Genomic DNA, 17,349 nt, shown 5'->3' with positions numbered 1-17,349 from the left:
CGCAGAACGCGTCTGCGTCTCTACCGTCTTGTCGTATTTAACAGCTTTTTGCCACGGGTTGGCGAGGTGAAGGAAACTACACGCGTCACGTCGCCGCGAGATGTTGCCGTAGCAACGATGACGATGCTCGGATCGAGGTTTTAAACGCCCGGAACACGGAGAGCGCGCTCTGCTGCGTGTATCCTTCGGCGACCTCGATCGCCTGAAATAGCCGCGCTGCTCTCGTCCGTAGAGCCGGTCTTTCACCTTTTTCGATCCTTTTGCGCTGCACGCACGGCCCTCAGCAATCGTCTTGCATGCGGAGGTCGTCCTCCCCGTATGAGGCGTAAAGTATGCAAACGCGTATCACTATATACCCACCCATGATGCCTCGGGTGCCATTAGAGAAAACGAGATGGAAGTCCGCGAGAAAATACTAATGACACACCGAAACTTGTCGTCGAGGTCGTTTGCTTTAATCGCAAAAGCTCTCAGCCGCGTTCGACAAGAGTTTGACAAGATTTACATTACAGTTTTAAAGTTTCAAAGAAAATTCGTGTTTTTTCTTTCCAATTTCTCCTCGATTTTATTTTTTATTTCTTATATATCCTTTTTACGGAAAGAAAGTAATTGTAGCGGGTTTTTAACTGAATATGACTTCTAAGCAAATTTTGGTATCCTTGGGACCGAAGAGATCCGCGGGAAAATAGGATAAAACGGGTTTTTTTTTCCATCCAACAAATGATTTTTAATATTGGATTGTATTATTTATGTTAAACAAGCCCAAACAACAAAACCCAAACAAACATGTATATTAAATCCAGAATTATCTTTTTCTCTGCGGCTTTTCTTTTGGTTGGTTGTTCGGCCGACCGATCTTTGGATATCTTGGCAACAACGATACGCATTTATCACGAGATCAGCGTATCGCGCTCGGGACTTTAGTACGCATTACGAATTCCTCCGTGTCTGCCGTTTCTTGAAAAGAGGTCTTTGAGCAAATTGCAAATGACGTCTCACGAAGAAAAATATTTTCCTAACACGTTTTGATATATCTGCATTGCAAACTGTTTCCGCAACGAGACGAAGGCAATTCAAATATCGACACTCCCGCCGATATGTTAACTGTTTTTTTTTCCCCCGTATCATACGCGAATGTTGAACGTCGACAGCAACGAAAATAATATTATATGCGCCTCGCCGCAAGTTCGCACGCAGACGAGCATTGTCCGCATACGATTGTTCTCTCGCAGCGATCGACAATTTGTTTTTAGGTCAACAAGCAGCAAGCACAACGGTGGTCAAGACGGTCTCTGTACTTTCCCCGACATTGCGCAACCGTGGCTACGCCGTCTGACGTAATGCGAGCCTGATTAAATAACGGGGATTTTGCGATCCCTTTTTTCCCGCCGAAAATTGGACCGCTCGTCGATACAGGTGGGGACGCGCCGAATGGCGGACAGTGCTCGAATTTCTCGGGGCGTTTGCATCCGAAACGTATTGCGGAAACTCCACGAGCGTCGATCGGTCGATATTCATTTCGCTCGAATTTTCAGCCATTTTAACGGTGAATGAAAAATTGCAGTCTTTAATTTTCGGCAATTGTGAACGCCCATGAGGAACATTTCCGGCCTCTTACCGCGTTACTTTTCTGTACCCGTGCAAATGATCCTCCGTAAAAATTCTGCGCAAAGGAAAACAGGGAGGGAGAGAGTGAACGATCTTTCCACGGGAGAAAATACGCTGCCTCAAAATTGTAGTTTGAGAAATTACCGGTATATACGCGAGAAATCGAGCCGTTATTGTCTCTCCTCAGCTTGCGACAACGCCACTTAAGCGGCCGTTGTACGTTTTTTCCGTCGGAGGCATTAATTATGCGCGCGCGAGGACGCATCGATTGCCGCACGGATATTTCCAAGGCAGACACGAATTACACGCATTAGCGTGTTTCGCAGGCGGTCCCAAGCGAGGGAAGCTGCAACGACGAGCGCGACTGTCCCTCGTTGGCAATAACTCAGCGAGAAATTCATCAGGCTCGGACTTCCGGTTGCGTACAGAGAGAGGCCCGGCTCTCGAGCCGAGGCACGCATAATACTGTGTGTCGAGGTCGTCGAGTCCTATGTTGGACCACCGATCGCGAATCTTTGCGAATTCGCAAACACGACACGTCCAGCGGAATGCCTTTGTGTATGAGAATTTGCCGGGATTCACCGTGATCCCCGGTCGAGTAAAGCGTTTCCTCGAAACGGAGCGACCGGTTGAGATCGTCAAAAATCAGTAACCAGTTTGAAAACCTGGAGGTTATCGCTTTCATCGTCGTTGTTCCGAGACGTCGCAAAGTCGCGAATCTGACGTCAGGTATTTAGTACTTCTTAATTACTTATAAAATCCTCCATTATCTATACGGAGAAAAATATTATTGTATTGCGAGAAGAAACAATTACTCAGTTTTTATTTCTTTTCTTTTAATGGTTATCTTGAGCAAAAAGTACTTGTTGATGATAGTGTTAAAATATATTTGTCACAAATATTAGAGAAGTTCATTATCGTTTGCTCGAGAGAAGAATTTATTCTCTTCTCAAGAATATTATAAACTTTATCGAAGAAAAGTTAAATTAAGTTAATTAGAATGAGTAAATCTAAGTGTTAATTTTAATGTTGGAATTTAATATTCTTGAATGCAGTATGTATTTTTCTGTGTGTGCGTGGAGAAAAATAACGTGCTGGCCGAATAACTTTTGTGCTGTCGTAGCAAAATTACATGTAAATCAGTCGTTCCCTCATGATCGAAACGTAAACATTCGTCAAGTGTCAAAAAGACGATCTATTTAACAGGTTTCGTCATCACGGATCGAAGGAATGCGCGGTATTAAAAATCGTTTACCCGCGCGGTCGGAAGTTCACGCTCGCTCGTGCGGAAGATCTGAAAGCGGATGCTGCGTGGTCGCGAGATTTTCGTTATCCTGCTGCGTCGGAAAGTGAAAGCAGTTTCTCGAGATGGCTAGCGCGTAAATACGTCGTTTCGATATTTTTTTCGAGCCCAGGGCGATTCGCGCATGTGTGCCGATAGAATTGATTTCTATATTCAGTGGTTCATTCATAGCGGGCCCAGCGGTATGTCCACTTGCGATTATGTTCTCCGCGCGATCGTCTGATGAAAGTCGTTGTAACGATCGGGCTAATCGTCGACGACGCCGATGCGATAATCAACCGGCAGAAGGACCATAAATTCGTTTTAATGTTTCATCGTAATACGAATGAGTTCCGTTTCGAAAAGTTACCAAACAGCTTTGGAAAAGAAATGCGAAATCGGAAGGTTGTCGAAATCGGAAGGTTGTCGAAATCGGACACCAGGATTTCCTTTATAAACCGTATATCCCATGACTTTTAAATGTTTAATCATGGAACGTGAGCACTAGGAGCCGATCGGTCCGGATTAGATCCGAAAGCAAGATGTTTGCGCTTGAAAAAAAAAATACAGCAAAAAAATTACTTTATAGTGGCAAATACTGAAAATATAAATGTGTCATTTATTCTTGTTACGAAATGTAATCTTGCGCAACTTTGTATATTATTATTATTATTATGTATAAAGTATATGTGTATGTGTGTGCTTAAATACACGACGAAAATACAATATAAACACCGCGATTCGAAGTGTGATCGATGAACCGGCATGAAAATTCATGCAACTTGTCGCGCGCATTTTTACCGCAAATCCGCATCTCCGTAATTCGTGTCTTCAGCAGTCTGCGACAGTAAAGACAGTAAAAAGGCAATATTCCTCTTTTCTTTTCCTTCTCTTTGCATTGCTTCTTTCGCCAGATTTTTAAATCGGACGTTGAGATTTATAGAGTATTATCGAATAACGTGAATCTTACAAAAATCGTGCGATTCGCGCCGCCGGGATGTCACAAGGTCCGCGTGCGTCTCGGAGAAGGTGTCGGGCGTCGTCCGTGTAAAAGCGAAAGTCTTGCTCCGGCAAAGTGCGCGTGTACTCGATGACTATCGGGTCAAGCGACAGCACGCGATCCTCGTTACGCGATCATCGACGAAGAGTGGCATTGGTTTCGCTAAAAGATTCGGGGAACGTTCCTTCCGCTCGATTTTGACAGTGGACAGCCTTGACCTATTTCGAGATAGGCCGAAAGAGAAAATGTAACGGTGAGTCTTTTTGTGCGTGGGTGAAAATTTCGAAATTTGCTTATCCTCTCAGAGGGGAAGATGGCTTTCTTTATCTCACCTAAGGCTCTTCGAGCCTGTCTTTATGAAAGAGATTCCGACAAAGCCGGTTGGATTATATTTAGAGAGACGTTATTATTATGAGATATTATAGTTTAGATGTTACAATTACCTGGGAATCTCTCTCATATATCTCCCTGATAATGATAATTTATTAGCCGCTGATTTATTTATATTACGTGATTCAACTCGCCAATTGCACTTAGCTGGTTCCTTATCTTCGCGGAAGTTACGCAAGCGCGATACCGCGCGCGCAGTTTCTCAGCGAGGATCTTCGAGTCCCTTCCTGATCTTCCTCAAACAATGCCACGTACGTTTACCTCCGTACGGAATGTTTCACACGGCATATATTCGATTTCCGTCTCGGGTTTACATCACCGCGAGAGTTTGGCATTCGTCGCGTCGATTCACGCCGAAATCCGCCGCGACATGTCACAGCCTTGAAATTAGCGTCCGACGTGGCTCGTGCCGATAGATTCGCCGATTCTCTCTCACGAGCACAGTCGTGCGATCGCGCACTACAACTTGAACTCTTGTTGTTGTGTTGTTGTAATGAGCTTGGAATCGCTCGTCAATCAAATCATGTAAGAAAATGTCACTGGGATTGTTGGCGCGAAGCGGGTCGCTAAACGCGGCCGAAGATATGGCGTAGACGTGAAAGCGGTCAGTCCAGCTGCTGCTGGGTTACGTAAAGCCCAGGAAGAGCGATCAAACGTCCGACGAGGCTTCGCCAATACTGCGATATCGATATTTGGTCGTCTAGGAATTCCTCCCGCGTATTGCCCGAGCCCGAAGTTGGAATTTCGTGCATGGGATCGCGAAGGACGATTCTTTTGGACCTCTCTTTCTATCTTTCTTTCTTTCTTTCTGTCTCTCTCTTTCTCTGTGTTTCTCTTCTCTTCTGTCTCGCGTTCGCGCATGCTTTTTCAGTGACAAAGCATTAATAATACATGACATAACAGAGTAAGAGAAACTTCTGCGGATACTCACGTAACAGCATGTTTAATGGGCGCGTTCATAATTAAACGAAACGGATGTCTCTTTCTCTCTTTCGCTCTCGTTGGCGAGAGAGGTCGAATTTTGAGAGGAAAGGTTGAACGCGGAGGTAATTTGCTAGAACAGCAGATTGTTTGTTAACATAGCGACGGCAAAACAGATTCGTTTGGACAACAGAGAAATTTGTTAGGAGTATCAATTGCTGGATATATGGACAGCGAAATACTTTGGTTGTGCCAGATAAATTTGTTTGGTCTCGCAACGACTTTTGCTAGGAAAATTATTGTTTTCCATGTAACACATTTTCTTGCCGTCTATTTCTCTTTTCTTGCTGTTTATTTCTCAACAATTAATATTTAAGACTTGTCGAAAGTGACGTGGAACACGTAATATATGTAGGAATGTATTACAATGCTTAATACAGCAGAAGTGATTACGTTCCACTTCAATATCTTCTTTAACATACGTCAAGTTTCTATTAATAACACCCGTTCCGTACATAACATAAGAGGTTAGGAGGATTACATTGGAGAGCCATTAACTTCACTTTTATTTCTGTGCCACGGTGCATAATAACCACGGCACATCCATTATATTTATTATGCTCAGTGGACTAATGCGCCCCATTATGCTTTTACATGTATTAGTTTGCTTTGGCTAATTTAAAACATCACAGATAATCGATATTTGCACAAGTGCTATGTTGTTAAAATGACAAGGAAAGATCGTTTGATAACGTAAGTGTATTTATATGAGTATAATAAAAAAAAAGGATATTATTATTGCTTACTTTTTGCAAAGAAACTGCAACTCAATCACGGAAAGCACGGCAAACGCATTAAACAATTTGTGGCAACTTTCAGCTAAGAATAATACTGACAAGTGATAACAACACGCGGTAAGAGACATCTAGAAGTAATTATTGCAAAATATTTAATTACATGGCAACATCTTTGTAAAAAGTTATCAACTACATCCCATTATATTCCGTGGCTTCACTCTATGTTCCTTTATATTTTTACAACACTCGTCTCATATACCTGATATTTTCAGGTGTGTTGACTGAAAAGAAAACAGCTACAGCTACAGTCTTTCCTTTATCGTAACTATATAAAAAGTGCAGCGTATCTCTGAATTATAACAACCGACCGTTTCGATGAGAAAGAAAAAGGGTCATTTACGTCTACCGCCGAGATATCGGTGCACATACGCGTGTTCTTGCTCGGTCCCGCGCTGCCCCTGGGGACTTCTCCGGCGGAAGAATTCAAAATGTCAAATGGGAACGTGTCTTTTTCTAATTAGATACGGCGCGTGACGTTCGGTGATCTTTTAATATCGCTCAGACGACGTGACGGGACGAGAGATCGCGAGATGGTACAGCTTGTTGTCGCGAAACAGTGACTTTCCGACGTGCCGATGCTCGTTAAACAAATGAGCGAGAAACGTTATCCGTGCCATCGTATTTCCGCGTATGGTCGATAAAGTGAAAATGATGTGTCCCGTGTTCGCTACTTTTTTCATATTTCAGTTATGTTTCTGGGTTATATTAAATATTTATAACAGGTTTATATATACGGAAATCTGCTCAAAGAGTGGGCTGACGCACGTTGAAATTGTATCGCCAACGCAAGGCGATCGGCATATTGTTGCACATCGAGATGACACTCGTGTGAATCTGCAGAGCAATAAGAAACAGTCACACGACATGCTTAATGCCGCGGTTGACCCGCCTAGACGCGTCTAATTCCTGCACAGAAAGTTACTTTAATTAGTATTCAATGTAATTAGTATTTAACGAATGCAAATATACGACGCGAATAACGTAGAGAATTTACCGGCTCCGTGCTCGGATTTCGTGGTTTCAGCGAAAACGCGATTGTATGTTAATTTGATCGGAACGTCGATAGAAACGAGTCGGGGGATTAGCGTGGATCCGGTGCACGATGGTCGTTAATTGTCGGCGGTAATTAGACGATAAGAGCTTATGCAGGAATTAGTAAGAAAATTTGCGAGGGTAATTAGGGGATCTCTAATAGTATCGGATTATTCGCTGAGTTCGTACACAGAATAAAAAAGATGCTGGATTCAAGTAAATAATTACTCCAAGATTTCGTGGCAAATTTTCACTTGGATCAAGTGAATATTTTACTTGGATAATTTACTTGGAAAATATCTTCGTTTGGTACAAGCGAACATTATTTGATCCAAATAAATATTTGTTAAGAAGTATTGGAGCGTTTATTACAGTAATTTCTTTCCTGTGTAGGGATTTTTACGAAACATTAAAAGCCGAAACTTTTGCAGTTAAAACATTATTTAATAATGTACTGACAATTTTTATCGATGGCAGAAGGTCATCGAAGAAAATGAAAAAGGCTCAAAGCTATGTCATACTATAAAAGGTGTCAGCCTTCAAATTTTCCTTAAGTATCCGTACGAGCTTATCAAGGGCAGCCCATTAATTAGGCGAATTATCAGGATTATTCGTCACAAAATTTTAACGGACCTCCGAGAGAAGTCACCGGCGAATTTCGCGGACGATTATCCGCTGCGAAGAATGAGAAAACAAAAGCGCAGAATTGTTTGCGCGTTCGCGCACGACCAGGAGGAGTTTCGGCATCAATTTTTTACCGGAATATCGTCACGAATAATTAACCTGCGATTAACATATGTATACGTTGTACAGGAATATCATCTAACTTTTATGCTCGCACTTTCGCAGAATCTGTTTTTCCATTCGCCATCGAGGTCGGGATAGAAAGACTTTAAAAACACTTCAGAAGCGGCAGCGACGACGCTCGATCACGTCGCCGAAGGCACACAATATTAATATTAAATAATAAGATATACGTATAATTGCGGGAAAGATTATTTCGCTAACTGCGCGATAGTTTCGCAAAATTAAACAAATAATTCATTCACTGAATTAGAAAAAAATAAAAGATAATGATGAAAATTGAGCGGAAAAATGATCTTCGCCCGCGATACTAATATAATCGATTCTATGTTGTCAAAGTAGAACTACGTAAAAAACGTTTGCGTGATTAAAAACTATCTAAAAAACGTTGGCGTGGTTAAAACATTAGCATTCAGTAATATCGTGAGATCAACAGGGGAGATACATTAGAAAATATAAATATCGAGGATGTTTATTTTTCAAATGGATTTCTTCATGTATATTCAGTATTGATCTTTTATTCTTTCCACATATTTACAGAGGAAAATTGTTTCTAGAGGATGAAGTACTTTTATTTCATCAATTTTATAGTTTTGTATTTTTGTTTTTTAACGTAAATATTATTCGAGATTTACGCGTCGAGAAGCTTCGTATCGGAAATCAAAACGTTTACTGATACAATTCCCTTTCGATACTTTTCATTTACCGTAATGTATTAATTAATTTATCGAAAAATATTCATTGAAGAGCATCATTATTTATTTCATCCAATCAAATTATTTCGTAACTACTGTCAAACATTTGTTCCGCAATATTTCATCAAGATTATTCGGTAGCAACTATCAAATTTTATTACATATTACCAAGTCCTCCTTTCAGTGTGCAGCGGCGATTAACGGGTCGATGAATTTCTTGACTCAAGGCACTTGCGAAACTCGAGAAAAAGTTTTATGCTAATTCGATCCTCGCTGGTTCTACCGTAACATAAGTCGTGGTGCCATCTATTGGTGTACAGGTGTACTTCATTTTCGAAACTTTACACCTGCTGCTGCCTCGGCGCAATCTCGACAACGATCGCTGAGATCATTAGCGCGCGCTGTCAAATTAAACGTCGCGAGAAATTATTGCCTGTCGTTATCGAATCGGATCGCTAACGAATGGTTGAAAAGAAAACTTTGACTTGAAGCTGACTAGGCGTTTTACTTTAACACGTCGACAAGAGACGTGAGTCGAAGTCTTTAGTTTCTGAAACGTGGAACCGAAAATTTTGGTTCATTTCTTTAAGAGGCTAAAACGCGGCGTGTAATGTCGATTAGGATTTAACACCTGGTCGCGATTGACGCTTTACAATTGCCGATGATGATCGTTGTCATTCTCGGTCGTGAAAATTCCGCAAAATGAAAATCGCATCGCGATAGAACGAAAAGACGCACTTCCAGCTACGTCTGTTTACATTATGCATTTACCTGTCGAAATAAAAACGAATCGCGCGTCCGTGGATTTTACAGCGCTCTTCGTAGCCGCGTAATAGGACATTGGCGGATTATGCAATAGCATAAAACGCGTCGTTCGCGAAAGACCACCGTCGTATTCGAGACCTCCGAATGTCTCGCTGTCTCGGAATCGAAACGACCGGTGTCATTTTTGGAGCGGGCATTTTTTTACTTCGATCAATTGTTTTCCTAATTGCGCAACCGTCCCACTAATGAATCACTGAGAGAAAATTATAATTATTTTCAGACATGTACGGCATCCTTTTTTTACATTTTAACCACACAAAAGTAACAGTAAGAACATGCACGTAAGGTTACTGTCACTACAGTAACGCTTACGAGAAAAATACTTCTCTCGATTATTCCTGTGTGGTTAAAATGAAGGAAAGATGCCGTTGTCGAAAATAACTATATTTTTCTCCCAGTGACGCTGCAGACGCTTGAAACGAAACGGTTGGAGAAATTCGCGAAATTCATACGGTCGTTTCACGGCAAAAGTCGTCCGTCGGAAATCCGCTACTGCCGCGAAGACGTCCTGGCCTGCGAAGATGATGCGTTACGTACAGTCGTGCGTGTTTCGCTTGCGTTTGTCCTTTCACTACACAATGCTGTACGACCAGGCAAAACGTAGTTCGGTCTGCTGGCTTGTACTTGCTTGCCGGCCACCGCATGGTGGCCACTTTCACGTGCGACTACGGCCTCGTGAGCCGAAGTAAGCCGCGCGAGGCTTCATTGCCGCGTAACTCGCCAGCTCCTACGGAAGCTGTGCGATGCTGGGAAGAAAAAGAATAATGATCGTGCATACCTAACGGGACCGAAGGGGACTATTGAACGAGGCAGCCTTGAAATTCTACGCCTCGAACACCCGCTGGCGGTCCTTTCGAGATCGAAATTAACGGAGAAAAGAAATTTTGCTGGAGAATCAGCAAATTGTTTTTTAATATAGTGACAGCAAAAAGAAATTCTTCGGACAGCAGAGAGATTCGTTTGGAGTACTAATCGCTGTTTACTGGATGCATGGACAGCAAAATCATTTGTTTAAGCCACTAAATAAATTCTCTTACTTCGTCGCAACGATGTTTTTCTACGACTGCGAAATTATTTTTTTTTTATAACAAATTCTTTTGCCGTCACTATATTAACAAACAATGTGTTGTTCCAGCGAAACTTGTGTTTCCTCGATGAAAACGTTAGAAGGTAGAAATGTTCGGAAGCTTGAGGATTTTTCGCGAGGGAATCGACTTCAAGCGCTTCTGGTAGATATTAAGTCTCGGACGATGAAAGGAATAAGGGATGAGAAATTAAATACGGGGAATTAGGGGAAAAGTATTAAATATCAGCATATGGGCAGCCATGTTTCAATTTATAATAAAGGAATGGGGTGCATTGCCAACCCAAGTGTGTTATTTTAGCTGAGGTATTTCCCTTATATATTTCTCGTCGTTTTAAATCACATCACTTAACATGACCGGACGTGTTAACTTATAATTTATATTTAATTTACACGTTGCCGAGAGAGGCTTGGCGTCGGCGATGAACAACAGTTTTTTTCGCGATACAGTCCTCTCCTGTTCATCGTAATATGCTAATTAATTTCGTGAAGAGGAAGGAGAGAAAGAAAAAACGAACAAAAAAGAACGCGGCATACGCGATGCGTGCAATCGAAAGTGTTTGTATCGCGCGCGCAGGACTCAACGTAGGATTTTAGAAGCGGAATGCCGCTTTGAACCACGCCTGTTTATCATAAAACGACTATTTATATTCCGAACGAATTGGCGGATTCTGCACACGCGTGTCGTGTTTTTGCAACGATTACAAAATCGCGCAGACTCATACTTGCACCGAGCTCTCGTCGCAGACGTCGTTATTGCAGTTGCTAAGCCTATTTTGCATGTGTGATAAGATTTATGAATATCTATTAAAATCGGGATATTGCGTAGCTGTAAATATATCGTACATATGCAAATATCGAGATCGATCGGTGAACCATATCGACACCGACGTCGCGAATTATGCATGCGCACAGCACGTGGTGCGCGCGAGCTTTCTTAGAAATCCGCGACGAAGAAAGTCCTGCTGGACCGTAAAACACATCCGCCATCTACACGGTGAATTTGGACGTGTAATTTAGAGACTCTCGAAAAGCGAAATCGAACAGGTCGATATTTTCGTACGCGGCCAGCGAGCCATAATCATGCGCGATCATTAATCCTTCGGTCTGCTCTGCGCGTACGTTTTCTGGAAAGAAATCCGCTTACTCGTTAAAGATTTCCGGATGTCCGTTCCCTTCTAATTACTTTTAATTATTTCTACTTCTTTATTATACGCATTTTATCGTCATTACATTGTTTTGGTCCCGCTGGCAAATGACGTTTAATTTTTCGACAACATGTCACACGCGCACCGTGTCCTTGCGACTGTTTTTTTTTTTTTTTCACAAGAGAGGTTTCCGCTTACGTAAAGTTCCTGCGCCGAAAAAAAAATAGGATCCGCCGAAATCCGGGAGTGAGTCGTGACCGACTTGCCAATTCGCTCCAGTGAACTTACCTAGTGAGCCCGTCGCTCCAGCTGAACATCTTTTTGATCCTCTCCCGCTGCAGCTGCTCCTGGCTCTCGAATCCCTTGTTATCCATCGCGGGGGCACTTGCGATCGTTTCACTTTCGAGATGCGAGACTCGCGGGTGGTTCGGATGAATTTTCCGCGAGAAATCTCACGGTGCGAGGATATACGGCGGTGTCGGTTCTTCTCAATGACGACGCATTGTTTTTTTCTTTCTCGTTTCACTTAAAAACACGTCACTCAGCACGATCGGCACGCTGAAAGTTAAACAGATTACGGAGGCTTTCAGAATTGTAATGAATGCGAGATGTACGACGAGAATTATCGAACGAGATCTCTCTTCCTTCTCACGTGAGGAGAGTACACATTTTCGACGTAGTCGAAACTTCCTCGTCGGATTTCTTCCTTCGTCATCGGCGGAGATTTCGCGCGTGTTTTTTTTTCATGGCCACTTTTAAATCTCTTATTGAGCGCGGTTGTTAAAGTAAAAATTAAACTTCGTTGCGATTGTGACGCGTGCGAACGTGTGTGTGTGTGTGTGTGTGTATGCGTGCATGCATGCGTGCCCGCATTGGTGCATAGAAAAAACAATTCCTTTGGTGTAACTGAATTTTCCTTCTTTGCCTGGAGATCAAACGAAAATTTGGTTGCACACGAAGAAAGATATTTCTTTGGATTTATTATATATATTTGACTTGGATTTGTTTAATCACGTGAAAACGAAGTGATTTAATATCAGATATTAAATATCAATTAGAGAAGTTATGATATATCATTTTGTTGGAATGAACAGTTTATAATTGCGCCGAGGGTATTCTGACGTCACTGTCTTTCCCAACGCGGAGGACCTTGACCACTCATTCCTAAGGAATGTTACGGTTCTCCCAACGATCATACGCTCATTCATGACAACGACGAAAAGCGAAATTAAACGCAACTTCATCGCCCGGCCCTCGTCGAGCGTTGTGCGCGCTCGAGGTCATTAGGAAGAAAGCGTGGTATGCAACGATCCGCCGGTCACTGGAATAGAAAATGCGGCCGTTGCTGGAAATAGCGATCGTTTCCCTCGGAATGCCAAGATATCTCGAGTACGTCGTGACAGATGCGACATCGCGAATTTATCGTGAGCGCACGCGCGCCCGTCGTCGATCGACGATCGAAAGCAATCAATCGCGACCGTGCCGATCTATTTTCGTTTATAGGCGTTACTCAATCTCGACTTTATCGAAGAAAGCGTGCTCGACTTTATCGAAAAATGCTACACTTTGAGTGGCGACATAAAGAACGAAAGTCTCGACGTTATAACGACGGTATAGAAATAGCTGATACGCTCGCGCTCGAGAATTTCTTCAACGGTGATGTAACTGTCTTCAACAATGTATAAATTGCCAAAGTTAAGAAGAAATCACGTGCTTACACAGAAAAGAAAGTGCCAGATCTCAAATAAATAATTACTACAGTATTCATTGGCATATTTTTACCTGACTCAAGTAATATTTACTTGATCCGATCAAAATTTAGTTAATGCTAGAAGAGATTTGTTAAGGAGTACTGGAGTAATTCTTTACTTAAATCTAGCACAAGTTTTTTTCTATTTACACGCGCGTACGGTTTTGTATAATAATTACGGAAAATTGGGTTACAGTTACAGAAAAATAGCTATCCACCGCGATTACAGTAAAGAGTTATTGTGTGTGATTTCGAATGATTACCTAAAATGATTCGCACTTAAATGACGATTGTTGCAGCGTCCAACATGTAACCGAGATATCGTGGATTACACCGAATGCGGGCAGTAATGGCGAGATCAGTCGGTCGATCGGTCGGTTCTCGCAATGATATTTCAACACGATGGTACTTTTGTGGCGGGAACGCGTCGTTAATAACGTCGTAAATTTCCTACGCGTTGATATTTGGCGAGGTCTTTCTTTTGCGAAAACATCGCGAATTTCTACTTAATTACAGATCGGTCTTTGACCTAATCCGCAGACTTAACAGTGGCTCTCGAGCGAGATTCTTACACAATTCTCACTTGCATTCTTCCTACCGGATGCAATAAATTATACACGATGATATCATGCCGCGAATGCACCTTGACAATTCGCTCATTACCGCACTGTCAACGATGCTTGTCAGCATTTCATCTTCTCCACATACCGTTGCACTTTATCGAAGCGCAGATAAGACAATTACTTTATTGTTATTATAACTCGGAGATCGAGCGTGGCTCTGTCGTTACGGCATCTGTTTCGACCGCAAAGCAAATTGAAGACCCGTGAGCGTCCTCGTTTGTATACGTGCGAGCGTGTGTGCATGTGTACGTGTGTATAATGATCGATAATAGGTAATATTAGACGTAATATTGGAATTGCGCGGAATTGTCACCGACCTATCGCGCATAATATCGTGCAGGAAAATTTTCCAGCGGTTTTGCTGGAAAAATCAGAAAATAGCGTGTGTTTCTTAACGAGCGACTGTGCGCGCGACCTTCTCCAATATCGCAAGAACTTCGTAGAACTTTGCACCGCGTTTGCCTTGGCGAATCGTGTGGTCTCTCATATGACGGAGCAGTGCGAGGGCGCTATTTGATTGAAAGAGCGAATGGTTAAGAATTCGGAATTGTGTTCGATTCGATCGTCCTCAATTTGATCCCGACTCGAAGATCCTCTTCAAGATTTTCTCTCGAAAGACACACCTGTAGACTTTCATTCGTCTCTGTGCAATTAACATTTATTTTTCACTCATCACTTTCGCGTTTGTGATTTTTCGCCCCTATCGGTCACACACGATCTACGTTACAAAAAGCAATCTCGCGGAGCGCGAGAGAACGGGTTTCGTGTGGCGCGGCTTGAGAAACGATTTCATCACTTCCGGACCGAACGAACACACTCTGCGTGGCCGATTTCCCGGACACTGATCACTTTAATGGTATTGTGTCGCAATCGTCCTCCACGTCGGCGAAACAACCGTCATTCGCGTCTACACGGTATTGATTTTCGCGATTGTCTGCGCGCCAAAGTGAAACTACTTCGCGGGAACGTTACCGGAAATAGTTGAAAAGGCGCATCGCGCCTCAAGGGGGTCGACATCATCGAGCATGCGGAATAATAGTCAATATCGCGCGTCCGATTAATTAATCTGCGGTTTTGTTATCGAAGAGACGCGAGTGTGCGCTTAAGCGGCGTAATTTTTGTAAATGAAATCTCCCATTATCGCCAAACCGCACGCGCCGGTATGCTATCATTCTCACTCGCGCGAGCTTTTATTAATCAAATAAACATTTGTTCGTTACAGCGACCTTTGAGATCCTCTCTCGCGGCATAAATTACGCCGGTCTTACAAACGATTGCGCTCTCGAGAACGGCCATTTAAAATTCCATCGCGAGCATTTCGCGTCGCGATTCAAAGATTACAATAGGCTTCTTCCTTATGTATTTATTATGCAATGGAATGTGTTTTGTTCCCCGTAGGAGACATCTCGTTTGGAAATTTTTGTTTTTAAATTTCACTTTTTAAATTCCGCGACACGTAAATACAAGCTATGTGAAGATCTCTCTCTCTCTCTCTCTCTCTCCCTTTCGATCGCGACGTTGTGCAATGCAGCGTGTAGAATTCGAAAACGATGATCGCACACGCTGCTAGAACGAATGAATTATTCGCGTCACGCCACTCGGCGAATAAGAGCGACGGTGTCAACAATTAGACGACCAGCGGGTTAACAAGCGGGTTAACAAGTTTTAAGTAATTACTTAAAGAATGAACATCACCAGGTCACATATTTCTTGTCCGATTACACATATCGAATAAGTGTTACAATGGCGGTTAGATAATTAATAATCCACGAGAGATCATTCGTACGCGCGCGCGCGCGTGTGTGTATGTGTGTGTGTGTGTGTGTGTTGGATAATTGACTTAGCGATTTTTTTGACGATTTTAACGATATTTGAATATTACACAACGCGTTAATAGCCCCGACAACCTGATCGTTGTTAAAACATGACATCACCGTATTATATTATGTGTCGCGAAAAGAGAGAAGGGAAGAAACATATATGCACCAGTCCATTGTAGGCTCATCAACGAGATATCCGCGGGGCTGGCATTTTGCATTACTTAACACTCTCACGCAAGCGTGTGTACATATTGCGTTGATCTTTGACGTTCTCGCAACACTCGTCGTACATGAAATTGTTGATTCATTGCGAAACCGCACAGCAAAGTGCTCGAAACAAATTTCATGTAAGTCGTGGCAATAGGATTCCTCAATTATTTATCGCTCGCTAGTTCTGAGAGCCGCCACGAAAAACTGGCTCGCTACGCCTGGATATCTCGGACGCGCCATTTTCGCGGGGGGTTCTCGCGCGAAAAAAATCAGGGAAAATTTCATCCGCTTCATTCTCACTCGGGAGAATAAATTTTGCCGGAGCAGCGGATTCTTGTTACAGTGACAGCGAAACGTTTGTTTGGACAGCGAGGAAATTTGTTCGAACAGCAGAAAGATTTGTCAAGAGTATTAATTACTTGTCGCTGGACGTATGAACAACAAAATAATTTGGTTATGTCAACTGAATTTTCTTTGGTTATGTCAACTGAATTTTATTGCTGTCGCAATGACGTTTCGCTACAGCAGCAAGATTATAGTTTTCCCGTGTAACAAATTTGCCGTCCCAGCGAGACTTGTTTTCTTCGTGCATCGTTCGAACTTATCTTAGCGCATGCACTTGTTGCCATCGTAGTAAAACAGCACGATCCATCATTGATGAAAAGAAAAAAAGGGTACAAGTTCCGGCGCGAGTAAAAAAATATTTTTATATTTCTCAGTCGTTCAGAGAGAGAAAGAGAGAGAGAGAGAGAGAGAGAGAGAGAGAGAGAGAGAGAGTTTCCGACGACGAAGGTCGGCTCTCGCGTCAGGATGATCGACATCCTCTCCTCGCGGCCGACGTCTTCCAGCCAGAGAGCGAAGAAAGTGGGAAAGTGCAGTGTAACGCGCTCGAATTGGGATCAGAACTCTTACTGAAAACGGCGCGCGCGCACGGAGCTCGCGGGATAATTCCAAGAGAGGATCGTTTCCAACATATGTTCCTTGCATGTTCGTTGCACGATAATGCGTACCCGCGTGTACGTCATTCGTGCGAGCCCGATATCGGCCCTCTCTTACGAGGTGGCGGTTCGTGAGGAAAGGATGTCAACGGTCGCGTCTTGCGGAAACGCGCGACTCCGGCGCGTTTTACCGTGCACGCGTTTGATGCATCTCTTCCTCGACGTGCTACTTCGACGAACCTATTATCCTCGGTGTTGATTTACTGGATCAGGCATGTATATCGACTGTCCCAGACGTCGCACTCGCGTACACACACACGTGCATACATGCACACACACACACACACACACACACACACACA

General features: G+C 42.9%; 1 protein-coding gene across 1 annotated transcript in view; it reads right to left on the bottom strand.

Annotated features, from left to right (window-relative positions):
- LOC106741815 (ABC transporter G family member 23) overlaps positions 1-17,349 on the bottom strand; it is a 61,830-nt gene that overhangs the window by 43,408 nt on the left and 1,073 nt on the right. The window contains exon 2 of the mRNA XM_014614175.1: positions 11,935-12,204. Within this exon, the coding sequence (XP_014469661.1) occupies positions 11,935-12,020 (86 nt within the window). The 5' untranslated portion in view covers positions 12,021-12,204. The remainder of the gene's footprint in view (positions 1-11,934; positions 12,205-17,349) is intronic.

This window comes from Dinoponera quadriceps, unplaced genomic scaffold (assembly GCF_001313825.1).
Source record: "Dinoponera quadriceps isolate SergipeBrazil2010 unplaced genomic scaffold, ASM131382v1 scaffold533, whole genome shotgun sequence".
Classification (NCBI taxonomy): domain Eukaryota; kingdom Metazoa; phylum Arthropoda; class Insecta; order Hymenoptera; family Formicidae; genus Dinoponera; species Dinoponera quadriceps.
The sequence above is the reverse complement of the archived record's forward strand: the minus strand, read 5'-3'. Positions and strand labels throughout refer to the sequence as shown.